General features: G+C 43.6%; 9 protein-coding genes across 9 annotated transcripts; 7 read left to right on the forward strand and 2 right to left on the reverse strand.

Moving 5' to 3' along the window:
• The first annotated feature begins 294 nt into the window (after positions 1-294).
• EAE98_008327 (uncharacterized protein) lies at positions 295-2,404 on the forward strand. Its single transcript, XM_038955950.1, has 3 exons — positions 295-330; positions 392-408; positions 483-2,404. The coding sequence occupies exons 1-3, from the start codon at positions 321-323 to the stop codon at positions 2,175-2,177; spliced, it is 1,722 nt and encodes a 573-aa protein (XP_038807816.1). The 5' UTR covers positions 295-320; the 3' UTR covers positions 2,178-2,404.
• Positions 2,405-2,684: 280 nt separating this feature from the next.
• Positions 2,685-3,581, reverse strand: EAE98_008328 (uncharacterized protein; the record flags this gene model as incomplete). Its single annotated transcript, XM_038955951.1, has 1 exon — positions 2,685-3,581. The coding sequence occupies one exon, from the start codon at positions 3,579-3,581 to the stop codon at positions 2,685-2,687; it is 897 nt and encodes a 298-aa protein (XP_038807817.1).
• Positions 3,582-4,356: 775 nt separating this feature from the next.
• Positions 4,357-10,649, forward strand: EAE98_008329 (uncharacterized protein; the record flags this gene model as incomplete). The annotated part of the gene is made up of 3 exons (XM_038955952.1): positions 4,357-4,648; positions 4,703-10,311; positions 10,368-10,649. 3 exons carry the CDS (start codon positions 4,357-4,359, stop codon positions 10,647-10,649), a joined length of 6,183 nt encoding a protein of 2,060 aa, XP_038807818.1.
• A 206-nt stretch (positions 10,650-10,855) lies between these two features.
• On the reverse strand, positions 10,856-11,480 carry EAE98_008330 (uncharacterized protein; the record flags this gene model as incomplete). The annotated part of the gene is made up of 2 exons (XM_038955953.1): positions 10,856-11,044; positions 11,103-11,480. 2 exons carry the CDS (start codon positions 11,478-11,480, stop codon positions 10,856-10,858), a joined length of 567 nt encoding a protein of 188 aa, XP_038807819.1.
• A 656-nt stretch (positions 11,481-12,136) lies between these two features.
• EAE98_008331 (uncharacterized protein) lies at positions 12,137-13,822 on the forward strand (the record flags this gene model as incomplete). The annotated part of the gene is made up of 4 exons (XM_038955954.1): positions 12,137-12,436; positions 12,493-12,564; positions 12,614-13,601; positions 13,653-13,822. 4 exons carry the CDS (start codon positions 12,137-12,139, stop codon positions 13,820-13,822), a joined length of 1,530 nt encoding a protein of 509 aa, XP_038807820.1.
• A 915-nt stretch (positions 13,823-14,737) lies between these two features.
• Positions 14,738-16,181, forward strand: EAE98_008332 (uncharacterized protein; the record flags this gene model as incomplete). The annotated part of the gene is made up of 4 exons (XM_038955955.1): positions 14,738-14,837; positions 15,181-15,312; positions 15,585-15,601; positions 15,714-16,181. The coding sequence occupies 4 exons, from the start codon at positions 14,738-14,740 to the stop codon at positions 16,179-16,181; spliced, it is 717 nt and encodes a 238-aa protein (XP_038807821.1).
• Positions 16,182-16,804: 623 nt separating this feature from the next.
• EAE98_008333 (uncharacterized protein) lies at positions 16,805-17,304 on the forward strand (the record flags this gene model as incomplete). Its single annotated transcript, XM_038955956.1, has 2 exons — positions 16,805-17,009; positions 17,066-17,304. The coding sequence occupies 2 exons, from the start codon at positions 16,805-16,807 to the stop codon at positions 17,302-17,304; spliced, it is 444 nt and encodes a 147-aa protein (XP_038807822.1).
• A 43-nt stretch (positions 17,305-17,347) lies between these two features.
• Positions 17,348-17,626, forward strand: EAE98_008334 (uncharacterized protein; the record flags this gene model as incomplete). Its single annotated transcript, XM_038955957.1, has 1 exon — positions 17,348-17,626. The coding sequence occupies one exon, from the start codon at positions 17,348-17,350 to the stop codon at positions 17,624-17,626; it is 279 nt and encodes a 92-aa protein (XP_038807823.1).
• Positions 17,627-21,747: 4,121 nt separating this feature from the next.
• Positions 21,748-24,317, forward strand: EAE98_008335 (uncharacterized protein; the record flags this gene model as incomplete). The annotated part of the gene is made up of 3 exons (XM_038955958.1): positions 21,748-22,429; positions 22,482-23,148; positions 23,207-24,317. 3 exons carry the CDS (start codon positions 21,748-21,750, stop codon positions 24,315-24,317), a joined length of 2,460 nt encoding a protein of 819 aa, XP_038807824.1.
• Positions 24,318-24,610: the final 293 nt, after the last annotated feature.

A 24,610-nucleotide genomic window follows, 5' to 3' on the forward strand; every position in this document is an offset into this window, starting at 1 on the left:
TCATCGCAAACAGCACATTTTTAGGGTAGAGCGACCAAATAATGATCCTGAGTACACATCTTCAGGAATTGCAATATCCATACATCTCTAAAGAAACGGACTGATATGCAATATTGAATCATGATCAATTATGTGATGATATTTGATATGACAATGAAGTGTGGTTAACCTAGCACCTACAGGGAGTTGAAGTAACTGTAGCGACCCACGATAAGCCCGATAACAGTCTGTCGCGCTAAAATATCAAACAATTGATGAAGCTTTCTTCCAAATAATCAAATTTCCATCAACCATCCACAACATAATATTAAAAGTTTATAATGGGTAAAGGTTCGTCGCAATAACACTCAGATCTGAAATACAATGGCATGCTAACATCGATCTCTCATAGGCACGGATAAACTATACGTGAGCTCTCACCAGTCCCAGACTACGTACTAATGTCCAGTTTTCCTATATGCTAATCTTTACATGACTTTTAGATCACCCATTCCGAATGGTCATCCTCTGATGCATTCTCCGCGAGTAGCGGATCAAACGTTTCCCAAAAAGCTCCCAATGGCTCATTCAAGCGCCTTCCCTTCAACTTTTGTGCGGCGAGTTTACAACCATTCAAACATCCAGTCTGTACAGCAGAAGGTACTATATTCGATATAGAAGTTATTTCACAATGGCTCGAGAAGCATGGCACAAATCCTATCAATGGAAATCCATTGAGTGCGAAAGATTTGATAAAATTGAACTTTGCGCGGAATGGAGATACTGATGCGCAAGAAAGAGGATCTGGTGGTGCTGGAGGGGATGGTAAAGGAGAAATGGTGGACCCAGTTACCTTCAAAGTCTTTACGGATAATACGCATATTGTCGCAATAAGGCATGGTACCGAGGCCAACGTATTTGCATGGGAAACTGTCGAAAGATTGAATATTAAGGCAAAGATGTGGTTGGATTTAGTCGATGATCGAGAATTTGGAAGGTCGGATATCATCACATTACAAGATCCGCAAAATATCGAAAGTCGAGATCTTAGCAAGTTTAAATTCTTGAAAGAAGGAGAGTCTGTTTTGAGCAAAGAACAAGAAGAAGAGAGGTCGAAAGGTAGCGTCAATATTAATGCATTGGGCAGAGTTGGAGATAAAGTTTTGAGAGCAAAGGAAGCTGTTGAGAAAGCTAGGAGGGAAAGGGAGGCTGGCGGAGATGTTAATCGCACGAAATCAATGGTTAAACCAGGGTCGACAACTTCTACGGCGAAACCTTCATTATTACAGGAAAAGAAGATGGCATACAATGCAGCACAATATACAACAGGAAGAGCGGCAGCAAGTTTTACAAGCACGGGCTTGACTCCAGAAACCAGTGGAGAAAGAGCAATTCTTACGGATGAAGAATATATGTTAAAGCCGAAACGAGTTAAGATAAAGGGGTACGCTAGGATTGAAACGAATTTGGGATCATTGAATATCGAATTACAAACCGAAACGGCACCTCGCGCGGTATGGAATTTTGTCCAATTGGCCAAAAAAGGTTACTATAATGGTGTATCATTTCATAGGAATATCCGAAATTTTATGATTCAAGGAGGTGATCCAACAGGAACTGGTAAAGGAGGTTCAAGTATTTGGGGAAAGAACTTTCAGGATGAATTCGACGGACCTTTAACTCATGATTCAAGGGGTGTAATGAGTATGGCCAACAAGGGGAAAAACACCAACTCGAGTCAATTCTTCATCACCTACAAAGAAGCTAAACATTTAGATCGGAAACATACCATTTTTGGTCGTGTAGTCGGTGGTATGGACGTACTCTCTAAACTCGAAAAGGTAGAAGTAGACGATAAAAGTCGTCCGATAAAAGATATCGTCATGGAAAATGTGGTAGTCTTCGTTGATCCATTTGAAGAATTCCAGAAACAGAAACAGGAGAAAGATGTTGCGGAGAAAGAAAAAGCGGAAATCATGAGGCAGGGAGGAACGGAAGATGATAAAACTACGTGGACTGGTAAACGGATTAGGGGCGATGGAACGGTGGTACAAAATGAGTCGACGGGTGGAGTGGGGAAATATCTTAAAGCGGGTGGAACGGATAATGGTATTGGAGTTGTGGAAGTGGACGAAGAGGAGGCCCCAGTTAAGAAGAAGATAAAGTCGGGAGGATTTGGGAATTTTGATGCTTGGTAGTTATGGGAAACGTGTTTATGATGATGGTTCATTTGACCCCTGAATTGTACTCCTCGCGTATGGATCAGGGGAAGAATTTCTACAATATAGGGAAAATAAATAAGGAGTGTCATGCATGTTTTTCTCGGCCGAGGAATCTACAAACATTAGAAAGGAAATACATGGAGTATATGGGCTCTGTCACAATAATATATCAGTTTAGCGACTACCAAAAACCGGAAGCCGCAAAGAGTTCACATGTGCAGTTGAATATCAATAAAAAGCAAGTGTGTATTCTATGTTGGGTCTATCTTCATAAAACATCCACCGTAAGTTGTGCGTGGCATTGTATGAGCCAATTTCCCACCCACCCAGCCATGTCCCCATCCCTTCCCATGTGTCAAGGGATTTACCAATGAAGAATCATCCTTTGAGATCTTAGATTTAAACGCCCTCGCTGTGTATTATGGTTTGAACCCCCTCAGAAACGCCGTCCCACCATTTTGGTACAATTTCCCCGCCATCCATCTATCGCTTCATGTGAGAGTAATCGTTCAACAAATGTGCCATGTGAGTATTTGTAGTACGGCCACCCTTTCTTGGAGCCTTTCTCTTCTTTTCCTTTGCCTTTGGAGCTACCTTGACACGCTTACTTGGGTCTTCACTGGCAGGTTTTTGTCCATTTTCGAGGAGCTTTCGAACAAGATCATCGACGCTTGGAAGTTCCGTTCGGTGCCACATGACTTGGAATTCGGATTCGACAGGATGAATCAAGGTAGGATCATTGATCCAAATCATTCGTGCATGATTATCCTTTTTTGTTCTCGTAACCAAAATCTTGTACTCCTTTTCCAATTCATTGATCGCATCTTCACAATCTGGCCAACCATCCTTCAAATCCTTAACACTGACACCTTGAGCATCAGGTTTATTTTGAAGATATGATAACAAAGCTCCCTTGTTACGAACACCAATGATGGGTCGATGCTTGAATGTGCCAGAATCCCAAGCTTGCACCTTCAACTTGGGATCTGCGATCCATTGAACTCGATCATGTCTTCTGAGAATTTGCGCAATGAGTTGTTTCTTACTCTGCTCGACGTGTACCTGACTCAAATATTCTAGAATCTCCTGGAAAGTTTTGGGTTCATCTTTCTTCTTCAAGAATTCGATAACGTAGGTGACTTGTGTAAATGCTTCTGTTCCATAACCGGTGGCAGCAGGTTGAGAGTAAACGACATTCGTGGGTTCTCTCTTACGCTTAGGATCTTTGTTCTCGCTCTTCGATGTATTTGAGGTGTTTGATGGAGCGGGTGATGGTACTGAAACTGGTGCAGTGGGACGCTGCTTGCTTGTAATCTTGGCTGAAGTATTTTGAATACCCTTTGCAAAGGCTGCTTGTTGCTTCTCCAGGAATGAAGACATGATGACGGTTAATGATGTAGAATGTATTGAGATTGAAAGTCTTAAATAGATTCGAGCCCGAAAGACCTTTTTGCGTCTAATAGCTGTTGTAAAACCGTAAAATGATTTTGAGGTCCAGATGACGTCGGTGCTTAAAGATTAGGAAGGCTGATGTCGATTACTTGATGCATGCGACGGGTAAGGACTGGACAATACAGTATGTATTCGAAATCGAGAGTTGTGGAGGGTTCGAGAGGATTTGGCGCAACTTTCGATGGGAAGTGTTGAAATAAGACAAAGAAGTTGCTCAGTGCCTTGAGACTCCGTATTGTACTGTAGATGAGGCTGAGAAATTACATGGGAGTAATTTTTAGCGCATGTAGAACGTACAGGGCCCAAGCGTGCGCTAAAGAATTCCATCCATTCATATTATTCAATTTTCCTAGGTTTGTACGTATTAGTCAGCGCCTTCCCGTCCTGAAAGCAACATGGAAGCTTTCAAAGACTGATTGAATCTATTCAAGAAACTGACAACACCGCGATTTGATCATCGTAGGTATTTCAATACGGATTCTTATTAATTTATTCATTCATTCCGAGATTTAGTATGGTCATACAATAAATGAAAGGAATTTCATAGATATCACTGGGGTTTCTTTCAACTTTATTACTTACTTTCATCTCCAGCTACCTTCACTTTCTCAAAGCAACGCGATTAACACAAATTCTCAACCACTCATTTCAAATGGTCCTCTACAAAACACAACCACAAATTGTCTGAAGGAATCTTTTCAAGATGGCGACCGCGGTACTTGATGTCGATTATTTGTCGGCATATTTAAGTGTGCCGCAACAGACCCTTGAGACAGTTGTTGATAATCCTACAGCGGAATTAGTTCGAAGTGTCCTTGAAGCTGTTACCGCAAAGGCGCGCGAGCATGATGAATTGGCGGCAGATAAACTACGAGTCGATATCGAGCTTGAAAATGCTGTGAGAAGCTCAGAGACGCGCATTGAAGGACTTCGATCAAGTGTGGAAAAGGCGCAGAAAACTGTAGAAGAGTTGAGAACAAAGCTCAACGAGGAGGGTAAGATGTTTGAATTTTACTATACTATATGGTGATGCTGATTTATATCTTTAGAGAAATCAAGGTCATCTCTTCAAAATGAACTTCAAACCTTGAAATCTACTTCTTCGACGTCGACATCTGAGTTAGAAACTTTAAGGTCTCGAATCTCTTCTCTCGAATCCTCGAATCGCGATGCATTAGCTGTCATCGAGTCAAAGACAACCGCTAATGGTGCTCTTGCACAAGACTTGCAAAAGCAACACCAAAAAGGATTGGAACTTAGTCAACAAATTACAGCCTTACAACAATCCGTTCAAAATGCAAACTCTGCGGCATCCAGTGCTAAATTCCGAGAGCAATCTTTGAAACAAGAAGTCGAATTGGCCAAGCGCAACAACGAATGGTTTGAGAATGAATTAAAGACTAAAAGCGCCGAAGCTTTGAAGTATCGCAGAGAGAAGGGTGCACGAATTGCAGAATTGCAGCGTCTCAATGAAGAATCCACCTCCAATGTTGAGTCTTTAAGACGCACCGAACAAGCTCTACGAACCAGGTTGGATGAAGTTCAAAAGAAGGCAGAGGATTCACTTCAGAAGATACAGCAACTTCAAGAAGCAGCTGCAAAGACTGAAGATGGTTTCCGCCAGGAATTGGAAAGCGCACGTCGTCTCGCCGAGCTACAAGCTCAACAAACCGAGACACACCGACAAAGATTGAAGGAGGTCGAAGGGGGAGTAGAAAAAATCAAGGATGAAGCTGCCGAAGAAATTGGTAGATGTCAACAAGCAGCTGAGGCGGAACGACAAGAACGTGAACAGGCGGAGCATCGCATTTCGGAACTCGAAGCCGAGATTGATCGACTTGAAGCACTTGTGTCCTCACAACCTCATCCCGGCTCAGTACCATCAACCCCACAAAGAGGATTAAATGGATCTGTGTTTGGAAGATCTGGCTCGCCTGCTCAATTTGGTACACCTGGATCTTTGCGCAGTAAATCTGCCATCACGGCCACTCAAGCTATTGATGAGCTCTACAAAGTCAAGGGTCAATTGGCTACCGAGAAGAGACGAAGTGAACGACTTGCGGCTGAGATGGAGGAAATGATGCAAGGACTTGAAGCAAAACAACCCGAGTTAGAAGAAATGCAAGCCGAGCATGAACGGCTTCAACAGGAGGTAGTGGAGATGTCGAAGTTCGTCGATCAAACAGGCAAGGAACGTGATAGAGCCAAGAAAGATGTCAGGCGGGCAGAAAGTGAGGCTTCTACAGCACAAGCAGAGGTTAATATTCTTCGACAACAACTCAGAGATCTCAGCGCCCAGATCAAGATGCTTCTTTGTGATCTAGATGCGAAAGAGAGAGGGTTAGAGACTTTGAATGCTAGTGAGCGAGCACAAATGGAACGTCTAGCTCGAGGAGAAGTTAGCGAAGATTCATTAGAAGGAATGACTGATACCGATCGATTTATCAGTCAGAGACTTACCGTTTTCCGCAGCATCAGTCAATTGCAAGAAAAGAATCAAGAGTTGCTCAAGATTACTAGAGAACTTGGTCAAAAGATGGAAAGCGAAGAAGCTCAAGCTGCAAAGAATCAAGCCGTCCAGGATCACGAACAAGTACAAACTCTCCAAGCCAAGGTTGAGGACTTGAAGGATGAACTAAGATCTATGATTACTCGTTCCGAAAGTTATATCAAGGAGAGAGACATGTTCCGTCGTATGCTTCAACACCGAGGACAATTGCCTGCCAATTCTGACCTTCAATCCATGTTTGGTCAATCAGTGGATGGCAATGGTGTCATGTCAACAATTGAAAATCCAAATCAAAAGGACAATGCTAATTATGCAGCTTTGTTGCGTGAATTGCAAGGTCACTTTGATCAATACCGGGAAGAACAAACCGTTGATCGACGCACTCTTAGAGAGCAAACAGAACGACTTTCATCGGAGAAGAGCGCACTCCAAGCAGAGATTTCCAAGGCTAGTAGTCAATTAACTCTTGCCAATGAACGCTACGAAATGTTGCACTCTAATTACACATTGTTGCAGACAGAAAATAGCGAGTTGCAAAAGCGCTCTCAAATTCTTTCCGAGGCTGCTGCCAAGCAAGACTTGAGGACACAACAAGTAGCTGAGGATTTGATCGAAGCTAAGGGATTGGTGGAGAGCATGAGAAATGAAACCGCCAACCTGAAGGCCGAAAAGAAGCTTTGGAAGGACATCCAGGATCGACTCAGTCAGGACAATGAAAATCTCGCCAACGAACGCAGTAGACTCAATACACTTATTGCCAATCAACAAACTCTTCAAAATGAACGCGAATTATCCGAATCCGAAACTAGAAGAAGACTACAGACCCAAGTTGAGTCTTTGGAATCGGAATTGAATTCCACAAAGCGAAAGCTTAACGACGAGGTTGAAGAGAGTAAGAAAGCACAATTGAGAAAGGAGTATGATGCTCAGCAAAATCAAAAGAGAATTGATGAGCTTGCGACTAGTCTCAGCCAGGCAAGAGAGGAACTTGTTGCAGCACAGACATCTCGCGATCATCTTCAAGCTCGAGTAGATGAATTACACATCGAACTCAAGAGTGCAGAGGAACGTGTTGAGTTATTACAACCAAGACCTACACCGCGACCAGGAAGCAATGCTCAGGAGACAGTTGGACAAGATACAAGCGCCGAAGACGAATTTCTAAGTCGCGAACAAGAATTGGGAATTGAGCTTTCAGAGTTGAAGAGAGATTTGGAACTAGCAAAATCGGAGCTCGAGAGTGCAAAGCATCAAGCGGAACAATTCAAGTCTATCAGTCAATCATCTGAGGAGGAGCTACAAAGTCTTAATGCTACATTGGATGAGGCTCGTGAGGAGATGGATAAGATCATCGAGGAGAAAGATGCAAAGATTCGCGAACTCGAGCAACGAGCTGAAGATATTTCTACCGAGCTCACTAATTCGAACAATGAGTTGACAGCTCTTCGAAACCAACAAGGTGAAGTCGCTAGGCAAGCTGAAGAAGAGAAATCACGACTTGAGGCAGAGATCTTACGCTTGAAGGATGAGCAAGAGAAGGACTCTGCAGCCGCAAAATTCCATCAAGAAGACCTTCGTGCCCAAGCAGCCATTGCCACCAAAGCTCAACAAGATTACGAATATGAACTCGTGAAGCATGCTGAAGCCGCTAAACATCTTCAAACTCTACGCGTTGAATATAATCAACTGAAATCAGAGTCAGCAACATTGAAGGCGGAGGCTGAGTCTGCCAAGGTCACTCTGAGCCAAAGCGAAGCATCTTGGGAGGAACGACGTGAACAACTTGAACGAGAGATGGTTGAGTTGAAGACTAGGCGAGACGATGTCAATGCACAGAACAAACTTCTCCACCAACAGTTGGACAATGTTTCTTCACAAATCGTTGCTTTGCAAGAATCCCGATCCAATGCCCCAGGTGCATCGGAAGCTGGATCGCCAACCGCGGAGGGAACTACTGATCGTACTCTAGAAGGTTTGCGTGAGTTGAATACTTATTTGAGACGCGAAAAAGAGATTGGCGAGGTTCAATATGATATCAAGATTCAAGAAGCCAAACGTCTACAACAGCAACTCGAATACACTCAAGCTCAACTTGACGAAGCTAGACTGAAGCTAGATCAAGAGCGACGTTCTCATGCTGATGGCGGTAAAACCTCCATTGCACACAAGGATCTCATGGACAAACTTAATGAGCTCAATCTTTTCCGCGAAAGTAGTATTACCTTGCGTAATGAAGCCCGCCAAGCTCAATCTCAACTTGCGGACAAAACCAAACGCGTTGAAGAACTCTTGGCACAAATTCAACCATTGGAGACAAAAGTTCGTGAATTGGAACATGGTAAAGAAACAATGGAGGGTGAAATGCATTTATTGCAGGAAGATCGTGATCGTTGGCAGAAACGCAACCAAGATATACTTTCCAAGTATAATCGCATCGACCCTGCTGAGATGGAACAAATGAAGGAGACTATTGAGACTTTACGAAGTGAGAGAGACGCTCTATTGGAGGAACAACAACCATTGCAGGAGAAGGTACAAACTTTGGAGAGAACTATGGAGAATGACAGAGCACAATGGCAAACTACCCGACAAAAGTTGGTTGAGCAAGCCAAGGAGAGAAATCGCACTCTAACGAAAGATAAGAATGATCGAGCTGCAGAGAGAGATGTCGCCATTTCTGAGAGGGATTCCCTTCAAGGACAGCTCACTTCTCTACAAGAACAACTTCAAACTGCTGTGGAAGAAAAGGAAGCAGCAGAAGTTAAACTTGCGGAAGTGGAACAAGAATTGAATGAAGTTAAAACTCAGCGTGATCAGGCATTGGCTAATGCTGTTCAATCTGTTGCTTCACCCAACACCCCCTCTGCACCTCCGGCAACGAATGGATCGGAAAGTAACGAAGCTATCAATGCACAACTTGTTGAACTTCGCAAGGAACGTGATCAAGCAATCTTGGAGAAGCGAGCTCTCGAGGAACAAATCACAGAACTTAAACAACAACTCGAAGCTGCTAATTCCGAGAGAGATAATGCCATCGCTGACGCTGCCGAAGCACGATCACAACAAAAGGCTCAACCATCCGATGCCCCGATGGATGATGCTGCTGATGAGGGACAGATTGATGAAAATCAAAATGGTATCTCAGAGGAAGAGAGAAAGGCATTGGAAGCACGTATAGTTGTTGCTGAAGCTATGGCTAAGGAACGTGACGAGAAGGCAAAGGAAATTGAAGAATCTATGGAAGCTACACTCAAGCAACGTTCTGACAAAATGAAGGCAGCTTTGAATAAAAAACTTGGTGAATCCAAGGAAGCTCTTAGAGTACAACTCGAGGCTGATTTCAAGCTAAAACTTGAGCAAGAGAAACAAATTTGGCTTGCAGAGAACAAGACTGCTGATTCATCAGTTCCACCACCTACTCCATCTGCTCCCAAGGTAGAAGAAAATGCCGTTCCTGCGACACCTGCCACTCCAAGTAAAGCTGCTGCACCATCGGCTGATGGTTCAGATCTTTCGGATGATCAAGTTCGACATCTTTTATCAACAAATCCAACAATCAAGAGTATTCTCGCCAATAATTTGAAGAAGTTACTTGAGAAGGAAACTCAGAAACTTAAATCGGAGCAAGATAAATTGGTGACTGAAAAACTTGCAGAAGAAAGGAAGAAGGCCGAAGCTACTTTGTCTGAAGCTCAAGCAAAGGCTGAAACCAGTCAAGCACAGGCTGTTTTGATGGCAGAGAAGAAGTCATCATTGAAGCTCAACATGTTAGACAATAGGGTGAAGAACGCAACCGCAAAAATAACAGTTGTTGAAAAAGCTGCAACCGAAACCCCTGAAAAGCCGGTCGGCGAGGTGTGGGAGGTTGCGAAAAATGCTAAACCACCTCCACCAACACCAGCTGCTACAGCGGCTACAACTGCTTTACCAAGCCATCCGATTTCAGCAGCTCTGCCAGCAGCGGCAAATACAACAACAGCTGCTGTGCCCCCTACTAACGTAACCGGAACCCAGCCCAATAGTGCACCGGTAGAAGCTACCAAGACTGAGGAGGCTGAGCCACCAAAGAGTGGTATTCCTTCTGGCCCACGTCCAATAACTCCATCCACCAATGGTGCCTCTTCACTGCCAGTCAGTAATATCCCATCTGTAAGCAACACCTCTAATTATCTAAACCTTTCACATCTAATACCAATGAATTATAGGCCCCTCAAGCAGGAAATCAATCACGATTGCCACAAATGCGTGGCGGTAATCAAAATCGTGGAGGTGGAAATATAGGTGCAGGTGGTCGTGGAGGTATTTATCAATCACGTGGAGGAGCCGCTGGTAGAGGAAGGGGTAATGCTACGGGACGGGGAGGAATGAATGCAGCAGCTCAGAGTTTTAGCCCAAATGCTCAGCCTGGACAAAAGAGACCTGTACCAGAAGGTGGTCAACAAGGAAATGGAGGGAAACGTCCTAGGGGTGGAGGAGGAAGTAATTAGTTGATTGGCAAAAGTTGAACTATATTTGCTTGTATTATATTTCAGAGTTGCATAGCCATTGCTTGGCCGTTTTCTTTTTCTTTCAAGAGTGAGGGATTTTTTTTAGGAGTTACGGAAATCATGTATGAGAAATAGTAGCATAGCTATACCTATGATGAGTATTGAGGTAAACGAATATCAGGAGTATAAGGTAAATCAAAAGGGTATCATTGATATTTAGATAAATTGCTAGGAACAAGCCTTCTAAGCACATCTACATGTCGACCGATCATCTTCATCTTGAGACCTTCCACACCACTCTTATCTATTCTACGTAATCCATTTCCATATATCACTGTATAATCTGGGATGACCTCATCTTCTTCAACCTCGCACATTGGTCCAATCTTGCAATGCTAAGTAAAGTACATCATTAGTATGTCATGGTAACATTTTTACTTGCGAAATTCATACCTTTCCTATGACAGCCCCTCTGCCCACCTTTGCATTAATCTCAATAAGAGTTCCTTGTCCCACGAATTTTGCCTCAACAATAGCTCCAGTTTCTACTATAACACCATTCTCCAATGTAACACCTTGAGCTTGTTCTTCGGATGGAAAATTCAACATGCCAATTGAACTACGTTCACCAATAACACACTGTGTACCGATTGTAATGGGAGCAAAACTGCTATTCAATTTTGTACGTGGATGAAGAATGGTATGTCCTCGAATGGTTATGAGATTTGTGCCAATGAGAGAGGCATGGTCTGCGATGGTGATATTGTTTGAGAATGAGATCGGAGGTTTAGGAGGTGGAGGGAGCATGGAAGCTCGTTTGGCGGAGGACATGATTGATGATAGGCGGTGTCAAGGCTTGAAATGTAGAATGTAGGTCTTTGACAAGGTAAATGCAGGGAAGTGCTGGTAGGTATTGGTAAACACCGGCCAGTACTGGCCAGTAATTTCTTGTATTGATAAACCCGAACACGAATTCGAGGCTTGTGGAGGTGGTTGATGTATCTGCTAGAGGGTCAATAGAAGTTGTTGTGAGTAATGTTTGTACCTCATTGTATAGCAAAGCGTCAGGTCATATGAGAATGGACAAATCATATCAATTTTTGCCGCTTACTTCTATGAAATCTCTGAATATTTACCAATCTTTTAGAAAATAACCAAGTACAAGTATATTCAGATGATAATTCAAAGAACAAGAAGTTCAAAAGATAATAATGCACATTAACATTTGTTTCATGTATGAATAGCAGGGCAGTAATTGGGTAGTTGAGAAGAAATATATATAAATTTAAAGTTCCAGATTCAGACTTGCCAACGGAAGTTCTCGGCTATCGCCACCACTTTGTAGCTTTGTCATTTCAACCAATCAAACATTGATGATTTCTATGATGACTTGAACTATTCGGAAATATTTACAACCTCAACTTCCCCCCAATCCGATCACTCTCCACTCACAACAACGCTCAATTGAGCACAAAATACATATCAAAATGCTTTCGCGAAATGCGCCTTCTGCAAAGGCAGCCTCTACACTTTCAACCCGAATCCTATCTACTTCTACAACAACAGCACGATTAACACCTTCGATTTCTTCGATACAACAATCTAGAGGACTTGCCACAGTCGCAGATACACCACCTCCACCAAAGAAGACACAATGGGGTGGATTAAGAGATCAAGATAGAATCTTTCAAAACTTATATGGGCACCACGGAGCGGATCTTGCGAGTGCGAAGAAATATGGTGATTGGCATAGAACGAAGGATATTCTTGCAAAAGGACATGATTGGGTATGTTGGAAAGGTTTGCAACTATAATGTGGGATAGATGTTGACATCCGAAATAGATCATCTCCGAAATCAAGGCTTCTGGTTTGAGAGGTCGTGGTGGTGCTGGATTTCCTTCTGGTATGAAATGGGTAGGTTTGATGTTTCACAAAGCAAATGGATGAAGCTAAAGTATGATAGTCATTCATGAACTTCAAAGGATGGGAAAATGACAACAAACCAAGATATCTCGTCGTAAACGCAGATGAAGGAGAACCCGGAACTTGCAAAGACAGAGAAATTATGCGAAAGGATCCCCACAAACTTATCGAAGGATGTTTAGTTGCAGGAAGAGCAATGAACTGCACGGCCGCATATATCTATATTCGTGGAGAATTTTACCACGAAGCTACCGTTTTACAACGTGCGATTCAAGAAGCATACAAAGATGGATTAATCGGAAAGAATGCTTGCGGTAGTGGATATGATTTCGATGTTTATGTTCATCGTGGAATGGGAGCTTACGTTTGTGGTGAGGAAACATCTTTGATTGAATCACTCGAGGGTAAACCAGGAAAGCCTCGTCTTAAGCCACCTTTCCCTGCTGCTGTCGGTCTTTTCGGATGTCCATCAACTGTGGCAAATGTCGAAACTATTGCTGTTGCACCAACAATTTGTCGAAGAGGTGGAGATTGGTTCGCTTCCTTTGGTAGAGAAAGAAATGCCGGTACAAAACTCTTCTGTATCTCTGGTCATGTCAACAACCCATGTACCGTCGAAGAAGAGATGAGTATTCCTCTTAGAGAACTCATTGATAAACATTGTGGTGGTGTTCGTGGAGGTTGGGATAACCTTAAAGCTGTCATTCCTGGTGGATCATCTACACCAATCTTACCAAAGGATGTTTGTGATGATCAATTGATGGATTTTGATGCATTGAAGGATAGTCAATCTGGTCTTGGAACAGCAGCTGTTATTGTTATGGATAAGAGTACTGATGTTGTACGTGCCATCTCAAGATTGAGTCATTTCTATAGACATGAATCTTGTGGTCAATGTACACCATGCAGAGAAGGTAGCAAGTGGACTGAACAAATCATGAAAAGATTTGAAAAGGGTCAAGGTAGAGTTCGTGAGATTGATATGTTACAAGAACTTACAAAACAAGTTGAGGGTCATACTATTTGTGGTATGTATATCTTTTCCTTTCATGATGAACCTGACTGACGAATATCAATAGCTCTCGGAGAAGCTTTTGCTTGGCCTATTCAAGGTCTTATTAGACATTTCAGACCAGAATTGGAGGCAAGAATGAAGGATTATGCAGAGAAGAATGGAGGTTCAGCATTGGCTGGTGGTTGGGACAATAATGCATTGCAACAAGGTAAACTTATTTCACCCGGTCAATAAATTAGGAAGTGAAGCGGAGCATGGATTGGGAAGTGAATGGAATGATCGACTGTTCATAGGGGGGATGTAAATGTATTTATTGATTTCAAGCATGGGTGCTTTTTTTCAATTGGAAGCCAATATTTTAGTTCATTTGATTTTTTGAGATGTGATAGATTTAATACTGTGTGATGAATAAATCTGTATGTGAATCATGAGAATTAGATATTTACACTACCGAGAGAACATTGGCATTTCAATAATACGTAGCAAATCATAGACATCGAGACACCACACCCTTCAGGGGACACGATTAGGATGTTCCTAGCTAAGCGATCTTGAGTGCCACCTCACTTTTTACTCCACAAAGAACTTTTCCATGCAAGTCGGGTCGGGCATAAAACGTTTGTCATTCATTAAGCTCGAACTTCGTCATTGAGGGTTTTTAATGATATAAGTACGGTACGGTAAGGTCTTTAATATTTTAGACTTCCGCATACTGATTTCTGAATATACGGGAAAAGATTGTTGTGGTTAAGAAGATATAAGGGTACTAGTTTCGGCTCGATTCGAAATTCATTCTTACGATAATTACAACTTGGGCGTAGGTGCCGTGGATTACCATAACTTGACACGATCCCGCGAAAAAGAAGCTTAATAAAATGGGTGTTTTAAAACATGCGGTAGATTTTGCTTCGGATGCTGGTATGGCTTTTATTCTTTCCCCTTTCCTCTTTTGTACTCTTACCGCTTCCCTCTACTCCACTGAACTCACGTGCTGTATCCTCCCATTCATTCTACAAAAATTGTTTACTAATTTTGTGCCCTATGAAAGCCGGCCTAGAAAAAACTCTAAGGTTGATACAAGCTTTATGTCAGATATGTGCATTTTATCCGACGGTTTTGGGGTGGATTTTGTTGGGGTTGGGGATTGGGATGGGGAGAAGAAGTGGAGGGGCAGAGGGGGGTGTGGATGGGAAGATACAGGTGCAGATTGTGGAGAAGTTGTGGAAGGCGAGGAGGGAGCTTGCTGTTGGTATGTTTTGTTTCTTAGTGAGTGGAGAGTGAGGAGTGGGAAGTGGGGAGAGGGGGGGTTGGAGAGATGATGGGACTACGGGATGAGGGGATAAGGGTGAAATTTAGCGAGTGGAGGGGGATACTCAGGAATGGGAAATGAGATGATCGTACTAGTGCGCGAGATTCCTACCCAATCTCTCCCTGAATCCGAAATTCGAACCTAAGAACCATCGTTCGAGGGTCAGATTAAGGGGGGTTTTGCCCACCATGTTCTTGGTCCTCATCCTGGGACGGGTTCAAAGAGCGAAGAGATCACCGAAGGCATGAATAAGAATGAAGAGCCTAAGCTAACATCTACTTAGGACGTCGTTATATGCGTTTCTTCCGTTTCATCAAGAACTTCTCAAAAGCATGGGATAGTTTGTTAAATGAAGATGGGATGAGGATGTTGATTAATGTGGGCAAATCGGGATTTATGGGTGCTTATTTGGGATGTGAGTTTTGTTTTCTTTCCTGCTCTCCTCCGCTCCTGTATCACTATGCATTTGCGCTCTCATACTCTAGAACTCCTACACTCCAACGCTTAGGCGCTCCTGTCCTCCTTGATCTTCGCATCTCTAGAAATCCGCACTCTCACCCTTCGACATCCTAACACTCCTAGTCTCTTACACTTATACTCTCTTGCCCCTCTGCTTCTTTCTCCCTCCTTTCCCGCTTTCCGCTCTCGCTCTTTTGAAATTTGACTAACCAAGACCTACTCAAATAGTGGAAAGTCTCACCATCGTAAGTACCAGCTACCCAACTACCTACCCAGTATTTCCTTACCAACCCTTTAGAAGAGAATAGGATCAAAAAAGGCAAGTAAGAAAATTACTAATCCCAATTCATAAAAAAGTTAGATATTATGGGTGTATGCAATACCCCTTGGTCCTCTACATGTGCTCTTGAGGGCAATAAATTTTGGTTCTACTCACTGAGTATATCGATATTTGGAGGGCTATGGGATCTTTACCATCTGGTTGTCAACAACGACACAACACCGAAACTCAACCCACAGGAAAATATGCATGATCCAGATCTAGCAACAAAAACAGTCGATAGCACACAGATTATCGAGGAACGGCCAGGAAAGAATAAGAAAAAAGAGAAATTCAAGACTGAAATATTGCTGAAAATTATTGAGAATGCAGCTGATCTTTTTCAACCTGGAGCGGGAACGGGGTGGATCGTTAGTGATAGGGGTATAGTAGGTGTGATGACTGTTATTAGTACAGTACTTAGCTCGAGGGATATTTGGAGGAGAGTTGGGGATCAAAAAGGAAGAAGGGTAGGGGGGAACGGGGAAGAATTAGAACGGAGGTAGAAACAATAGGGGAGAAGAGAATGAGAGACAAATGACGAGATTCCACCTTGTTTTATGTGTATGTAAATATTCATGAGATATTATATGCCTTTTGAATAATAGAAAGGAATGACAAGATCATCATCTCTTTAAAAGGCATCTGCGTATGGAGGATGATGTGAGGATATGAATGGGCAGAATGGATAAGATGTATGGTCCGTGCGGTCTCAGCAAATGTACGAACAGCTATCCGTGGTGTTGAAGAAGTTCAAGTCAATGGAGTATAATGTGATTATTATACTCATTTTCCTGGGACTAGAAAAGTCTTGAGATAGTAAAGCATCACTGCAATATGGCAGTAAGAGAATTTGGGAAATTTTGAGGGGGAGAAAAAGGGGTTTGAATATGAAATAATATATTATATACTTGGGTAAAATATATGTCAAGCAGCTACTAGGTAGGTAGGTATCTTATGAGCCCAATATGATTCTTCATTTCTCATAGAATCAAAAGGCGGTAAACAGATAGCGCGCTAAGGAATTTCCTCCAACAAGAAACAAAGTTTGTAAAAGTATCTTGAACCTTCTTTCAATCCATCAAACAATCAACGTCAACCTCAACCACCACCGCCGCCATCCTTCAAGATGGAAGTCTTTGTAGATACTGCGCTTTTGTTTAAGCAGATTCAAGAAAAAGTTACAAGAGATGGTGACGAAGAAGGAGAAGTCACCGAAGAGCTTTTCGAAAGTGAGCTCAAGGTTCTTCGAAAGAGATTAAGACTCAAGAATCCACGAGATACTCCTTTGGAGCATGAGATTAGAACTGCGAATTCGATTTGTGCTTACTTCTGTATGTTCACATTCAATTTATTCCCTCTCTGAAACAATTAGTTAATCTTTAAATAGGGCATGAGAATGGCATCAAGAAGGCATATGAACTCTTCCCTGATGCATTCGAGCCCAGATCGACACGAAAGGCCTCGGAAGTCAAGAATGAGAAGGTTGAGGAGAAACCTGTTGTGGCATCAGCATCATCAAGTCTATCAACGACTACGATTGCTGACATGCCGTTGCATGATTGGTTGATTCTCAAGCAAGGAGATCCAGATACTGCCCAAGGAGTTGATGGAAGTTTGGAAGGCTAAGCAAGCAGCACCGCCAATCGTATCAGGCACTTTAATTGCTGATATGCCCTTGCATGATTGGTTGGCTCTTAAACAAGGAGATCCAGAGACTGCCAAGGAGTTGATGGACAATTGGAAGGCTGAGCAAGCAGAGAAAAAGGCCGAGAAGGCAGCTTTGAAGGCCGCCGCATTGGCAGAGAAAAAGACCGAAGAGACCAGGGCCAAGAGAAAGTCTTCCGTCAAGAGAGAAGAAGGTTCGGACTCAGATGTTGATTCATCGAGCATAATCGGAATTGGGAATCCTCTTGGCGCGCCAACGATGCCGCGGAAGAAGAGATGCTAGATCCTAAAGGATCTATGCAGAATGAATCCAAATCTCGCAGTAACTGTATCAATTGGCGTAATCAGAATGTCGCCTTGATCAAGAAGAGAAAGATAATCTCCGCCGTTTACAAGGGAGATGTTTATGTCAATGCAATGCCATTCGGTGATCTAAATCCGTTTGGTTTACTTGCGAAGAAGGAAGGAATTGAAAGAGGACTTTCATTCATCTCCTGCTGAAGCAGAGAGTGGAGAGACTTCAGAGACTATTACTGAGGGGGTGGAGATGCTCGGTAGATTAAGTCAAGAATATGAGGGGATGTGAAGGGAGGTAGGGGTAGGGAAGGAAACAGGGTGGATAAAGGTTTATGAACTCTTGAAAGTTGATTGAGTGATTCCTGAAGGAGCACAATACCTCCTGAAGGAGATGATTGCTATTTTGGAAACTCTTGAGAGTTGGTTCAGTGATTCCTTAAGGAAAACAAAAAGATGACTTGCTTTTTGAGCATAGTAAATCGCATTTGGTAATTATAGTTATTGAAATCATACTTGTCAACAACACCTAATGACTTGCTGACTATTTCTATCTACAGATGTCATGTCATGGTGTTGTGAATCTGCGGTGAATTTATGTGTGATATATTGAGCATTCCCAAATCATTGTCTGGACAGCTGAATCTATTTCTGCGGCAAAGAAATATCAAATGTAACGGCTCCGTCAAACTCCATCTCATGGGGTTACTCAACCGGAAACCCCTAAGTTATTCCATATCCCGACTGAGGATTTCTCGTGACGTTGCAAAATGGGTAAATTGAAAGCGTTTTTATGAGCAATCACAGAGTACTCTCTGGATCTATTCAAAAACGGTGATTCACAATGCAAGTGCTTGACAGTGATACCCAAAGAAGTCACAAGCGAGCTTCAAAATACGTCCCGTGCCAACTTGAGGGTGGAGACATGCATGTCACTCCTTGCCAAAGTTGGGCTCGTACTTTTGGAATTTAGATTACTAGCCAAGATCTCCACCCCATACTACTGAGCTCAAAAGTCTTGACCAACTCTATTTGCCTCGATCCAGCCCTTACCGTCTCGGTGGCATTCCATTGTGTGAGCAGCCACCAACACATAATTGTCATAACTTTAAAGAGGGAATACTCTCCAAATGCCCATGAATGGATATCGAATCAATAGGCAGTTGTTGATCCACTAACAAAGCCATTCAAATCATGGGACTGAACGTCGCTCCGTGGTAAGAGATGATGTTGAGATTCGGTCCCGTGGTGCTGACGCTATTATGTAAGCCGTCGAACATCGATTGGCGGGGCGGGGTGAAGGGGTGCACGCGTACAACCACCTCATCCCTCAAACCTCACATTTTGCCCCACTCTATCTTCTTCTTCAAAAGACTATATCAATGTACTATACCTTCTAAGATGTGTCCTCATATTCCACACAGTAACAACTGTGGAAGTTGACGGTTGCTATGATATGTAAGAATGGGTGAAATATTGGACCACAGTTCCACTCCGTCTATCTAGCCTTTTCTCCATCCGCTACTACCGCAAATGAACACGACCACAACTTCAGGAAAATAATGAGATACTTACTCGTTACTTTGATACTTTTCACAAATCAATCAGAAGCTTGGATACGAGAGGTGGCTAAACACCCTTTACAATGCATGATAGGCTACTACCTTGGAGATATCATTCTTCGAGGTCATCTTCCAGTTTCTAAAAGTCAGATGTCTAGAGTCCAGTTTCCGTTCTTGAGCGGGCAGAGCAAAACCGTTCTGCCTCCCCGTTCTTGTGTCCTCGATTCCTCTTTGCTGCTACTCGCTGTACTCCGATTAGCACTCTAGTTGGGAAGGTTTTAAGTAAGCACCAGCAAGAGCAGCGACGCCTTCGATCTTCTTACGCGATTCCCACCGTACTGCTTGTCCTGTGATCAGCAATTGTTCCCGACCGCCTCATTCGTTATCGACCCAAATTCTACCAGCAACGATAGGCCTTCGCCATTGTCCCAGAGGTATTGAGCCCCTTCGATCACCGGGTAATTGATAGGACTAATAGAGCGGCGGTCCAGGTTCTCTTTGGTAGCCGCTTATGGCTGGGTGAACCGCCGTGTGTGTGTTAACTGAAGTTATTCGCCGTATTCTTCGCGATAGTGTCAAAGCCACACCTCAATGAACATGATGAAGGCCTCGCAATAGGTAACCAACATACTATCCCTCGAATCCTTCTCTCAGATAATATCATAGTGTCAGCAAAAGAGCCTCGAAAGACTCAAGAGCCACGGACATTTAATATTTTTCGACTGTACAATCGCTCTCGAAAGCTTCGTCGACTCGACGTGTAAAGCACAAGCCTTTATGCGATGCGCCTATTACCCAGGTCCCGTCAGACCATAGTATCTGATCCCATTACTCCAGAGTCTAATTAACGTGCCCGAGGACGAAAGCAAACCGCACCGCATTGTGATAGTTAACGGGGGCTTACGGCGTGTCAAATATCGCTTGAAGCTGCGAAGGCGTATTATTGACCTTATACAATAATCGCTGAATTTGGCCTTTGCAACATTCTTGGGATGTTTTGAGCCGTGGCGTAAAACGGTGCGATTTCGATCTAGTTACAAGATTAACTACTTGCTGCCCTTGTTCTGGCGTCATTGCCGTAGGGCATCCAGAACGCGTTAACATATCTGCCGTTCCGGGGTGTGGCCGATGTAGGCTCGAGAAAATCCAGTGATTCGTGCGGCGTTTTCGGACTCCGTGATAGAGCTTACGAATCTGTACGCGCACTGCAATGTTTTAGAACCAAGCAGTATTATTGGGAGCCCTTGGAAAAGCCGTGGATCATTAAAAGTACTAGCCATTTCTGACAATCCTTCGTCGTCTACTACCAAGCCCCCTTTATTGCTGTTATCATTAAGTATTTATTTTCTTGTCTGTTACAGCGTTTTAAGCAATTACATAGGCTTTCATACCCTATATTGTAAGACCTTCAGGGCGTACAAAGGCTCAAGTGAACTTCATCAAAAATTAGGGGTTTTTTGGTAATTTTGAACAATCAATCTAATCAATTAGTTGTCTAAAATTCTCTACATTTAAGCTTATACTTCAAAATGATTCAGAAAAAGCAAACTCTTTAAGATTTCAGATTATACTAGTAGCGACAAATGAGCGAGGCATCATATATATTCTTGATTAAGCTTAGATTATATGGGCTATATTGGCGTTCTCGGCGATTGACTAAAGATTGCAGTGCCGGTGTCTCCACAGATTGCGGTACTTGTTCTTCTAACCTGCCCGTTCAAGACCTTAATTTCATGAAAGCAATTATGAATGTCATGGACGCAGTGGGGTGGACGCGTGTGCTATCCAATCACAAACGGGAGCGCACACCAACGAATTTGACATAGTCATAAGGCTTGGCGTTTTTCGTCACCCGTCCACATTCGTCCACACTGTACACGCATACGCATACGCATGTCCATACTCGTCCACACTCGTCCACAATCGTACCAGCTTGTAGGCAGTTCCTATGGACGCTACATGCAGTCTTGTTTCACGTAGCAAAGTGTTTGTTGGGTGCAGGTCTGGTTGATAGTTGAGATGATCGTTGCAAACGCTAATCAAGAACTACATGGCCCATCATGTAGAAGAGCTCTGATATTAACCATGCATTGGCCGTGGCAATTGGTCTTCATAAGATGATTTGATATTACAACTACTACTCTTTGGGACATAACAGCGCATGGTAAGGATATGCTAGGCGAGAGGCTACAGGCAATACTACCCTCCCCTTAATGAATGACATTCAGAGGGTCCCGTCCACTCTAAGATGAGGCGTATAATCCAAGTAGTTGAAGCCTTGATGTACAGACCGGTAACTGGTCTTCTAGCAACCCCATGGTGGTATATAGAAAATAGTCACAATGCGACAAGATTCGTGTCCAGTGACACCTTCTACTTTTTGAACTCCTCTAAATATTATATGGGTCGCCCCGCTGAATAACTTTAATTTAAGGAGGATGGGGAAGAATTATCTATGGACCCTTTTGTGGTTTGAAGATATATAAGATGAGCACAGAGGCCATGCTCTAAAAACCACCGATACTTACATCTCATTCATTCGTTCAACATGAAGGGCCATAAAGTCCTCAGTGTCGCTTCGGCGCTTTCATTCTTTACCATCGGCCTTTGCGCCAGTAACTCCACTACAACTACGTCTACTTCATCATCAGGTCTCCTGGCAGATGGCAACGTAAACTTGGGGGCTGCCTCTGATGCCTACGAGAAAGCTGTCACTTTCATATCTTCTTTGACAAATGCCCAAAAGATCGCCATCATCACCGGCCAGTCCATCGACGATGGCAACGTAACATGGACTCCCTTGGCATCAAAGGATGGTGCCGTTGGCATCAACATGAACTTCTTTGTTTCAGGTTTCAGCACACCTCAGGCTGTGAGCATGACCTGGAACCGTACACTGTTCCTTGAAAACTTTTCAGCACTTGGAAAGGAGTTCTACGCTTTAGGCGTAAGTTTGGCAGATGGTCCTGTCTCTAGCCCAATGGGACGTGTGGCTTATGGTGGCCGTAATGGCGAAGGATTTGCTCCTGACCCATACTTGAACGGTATTGCCATGGGTCAAGCTATTGCTGGCATAAACAGCGCTGGTGTTGTCACAGTTGGTAGACATTTTCTCTTCAATGAACAGGAGACAAATCGATCTTCTACCAACAGATATTCGAGCAACGTAGATGATAAGACAACTCGCGAAGTCTACCTCTGGCCCTTTGCCGACGCTGTCAAATCCGGCAGTAAGTTAACCCTGTTCTAAAGGAATGATTAAAACTAACATATCAATCTTAGTGATGGCTACTATGTGTGCCATGAACAAGGTTAACAACACTCTTTCATGCGAAAACTCCGAACTCCTCAACAACTACTTGAAGACCGCCGTTGGCTTCCCAGGTATGGTCACTCCTGATCAAGGTGCTCAATCAACCTCTTTCGGCTCCGCCAATGGTGGTCTGGATTATGGATCATCCTCACTATGGTCAGAGGAAATTCTCGAAGCTGGTATCGCCAATGGGAGCTTTACGCAAGAGAGGCTAGATGATATGGCTGTTCGCAATGTCATTGGTTACTACTTCGCTGGTCTTGACGACGGCCTTCTGCCTTCGGAAGCGGGTTACACTGACGACCGTGATGTCCGTGAAGATCACGCGGATGTCATACGACAGGTTGGTGGCGAGGCACTTGTACTTGTCAAGAACACGCAAGATGGTACAGGTCGAGGTTTACCTTTGAGTAAGCCTCGCACTATCTCTCTCTTTGGAGCTCATGCTGGTCCTGCTATGGCTGGTCCCAACCGAGCCTTCAGTGTTCAAGGAACGCCTGCCGATACCTACCAAGGTCACCTCGCCGGTCCTGGTGGCTCTGGTCAGCCATCGCTCTCCTATCTCGTCACTCCATTCCAGGCTATCAGCGCCCGTGCCATTGCCGATCGATCGATGATCTGGTGGGTCCTCAACAAGTAAGTTCATTGTTCTACTCTCTTCGCGTCTAGCATTGCTGACTTGTTTGTGATGTAGCACATACACAGATTCTTCTAGCTCGTCTAGGGGTATGGGCGGTGGTATGGGTGGTGGTATGGGTGGTGGCTTTACTGGAGGTGGTATGCCGACTACGAATACCAACAGCACCAGTATGACAGCTCCAGCCGGCACTTCCGGAAACAGTAGCTCCAGCTCCGGTTCCACAAACTCTGTCAATCTTGGTAGTTTGGGCTCAGGCACAGCATTATCCCCTTCAATCTCGAACTATGCTCTAAACTCCGCTGCCTGCCTCGTTTTCATCAATGCCGACTCTGGAGAGGGTGCTGACCGTGGCGAGCTCTCCAATGATGAGCAGGATACTATGGTCACTACCGTTGCCGACAACTGTAACAACACTATTGTGGTTGTGAATACTGTTGGTCCACGTATCCTAGATGCTTGGATCGAGCACGAGAACGTCACTGCCGTTCTTTACAGTGGTCTTTTGGGTCAAGAGTCTGGAAATGCGATTGCCGATGTCCTGTACGGTGATGTAAACCCTAGTGCGAAGCTCGGATACACTCTTCCCAAGAATGCCACCGATTACCCCTCCGAGTTCAATGTTTGCGAGGAAGATCAATGCGACTACAGTGAGGGAGTGTATCTCGATTACCGCTACTTTGACTCTAAGAATATTACTGTTCGTTACCCATTCGGATACGGTCTCTCCTATACCAACTTCACTTACAGCACCGTGGTTACTGCTACCATTGTCAATCAAACTGCCCTCACATACAAGTACGCTTCAGGACCAATCGGTCTTGGTGGTGAAGCCGATCTTTGGGATGATGTTCTCAACGTTACTACCAGTGTCTCAAACAGTGGTGCTGTAGCTGGCGCTGAGGTTGCCCAACTCTACATTAGCTTCCCTGATGAGGCTGAACAGCCAGTTCGCATTCTTCGGGGCTTTGAGAAGGTCAATATTGCCCCAGGAGAGTCAGCAGATATTTCTTTCAGCCTTCGCCGACGTGATATTAGTTACTGGGATACCGCAGCTCAGGCCTGGGCCGTTGCTTCCGGCGACTACACTATCTCTGTTGGTGCCAGCTCGAGAGATTTGAAGGCTAGCACTACATTGACCCTTACAATTGGCTCCACTAGTACTTAGTGATGTGCTTGATGCATGCGGTAGTAGAGTTCTTGTCCCCCAATAAATTCTTTCTTATTTGTATATAGAACTTAGAACATATAGATAGCGAGCATTACATTATAGATATTATTTTAGGTTTCATCTTATTCCAAGTGTATATTGTGTCAAATTAACATGTAACACTCTTCATAGCAGGTTATGATCTACTTCTATTACTATTATACAATTACTTCTAGAAGAGGTCAAAATTCTAAGTAAAAAGATAATTAAATTACTTTTAAATCTAATTTGATTATCTTTGAAGACAAATA

Source organism: Botrytis deweyae (genome assembly GCF_014898535.1).
Source record: "Botrytis deweyae strain B1 chromosome Unknown BDEW_021, whole genome shotgun sequence".
Classification (NCBI taxonomy): domain Eukaryota; kingdom Fungi; phylum Ascomycota; class Leotiomycetes; order Helotiales; family Sclerotiniaceae; genus Botrytis; species Botrytis deweyae.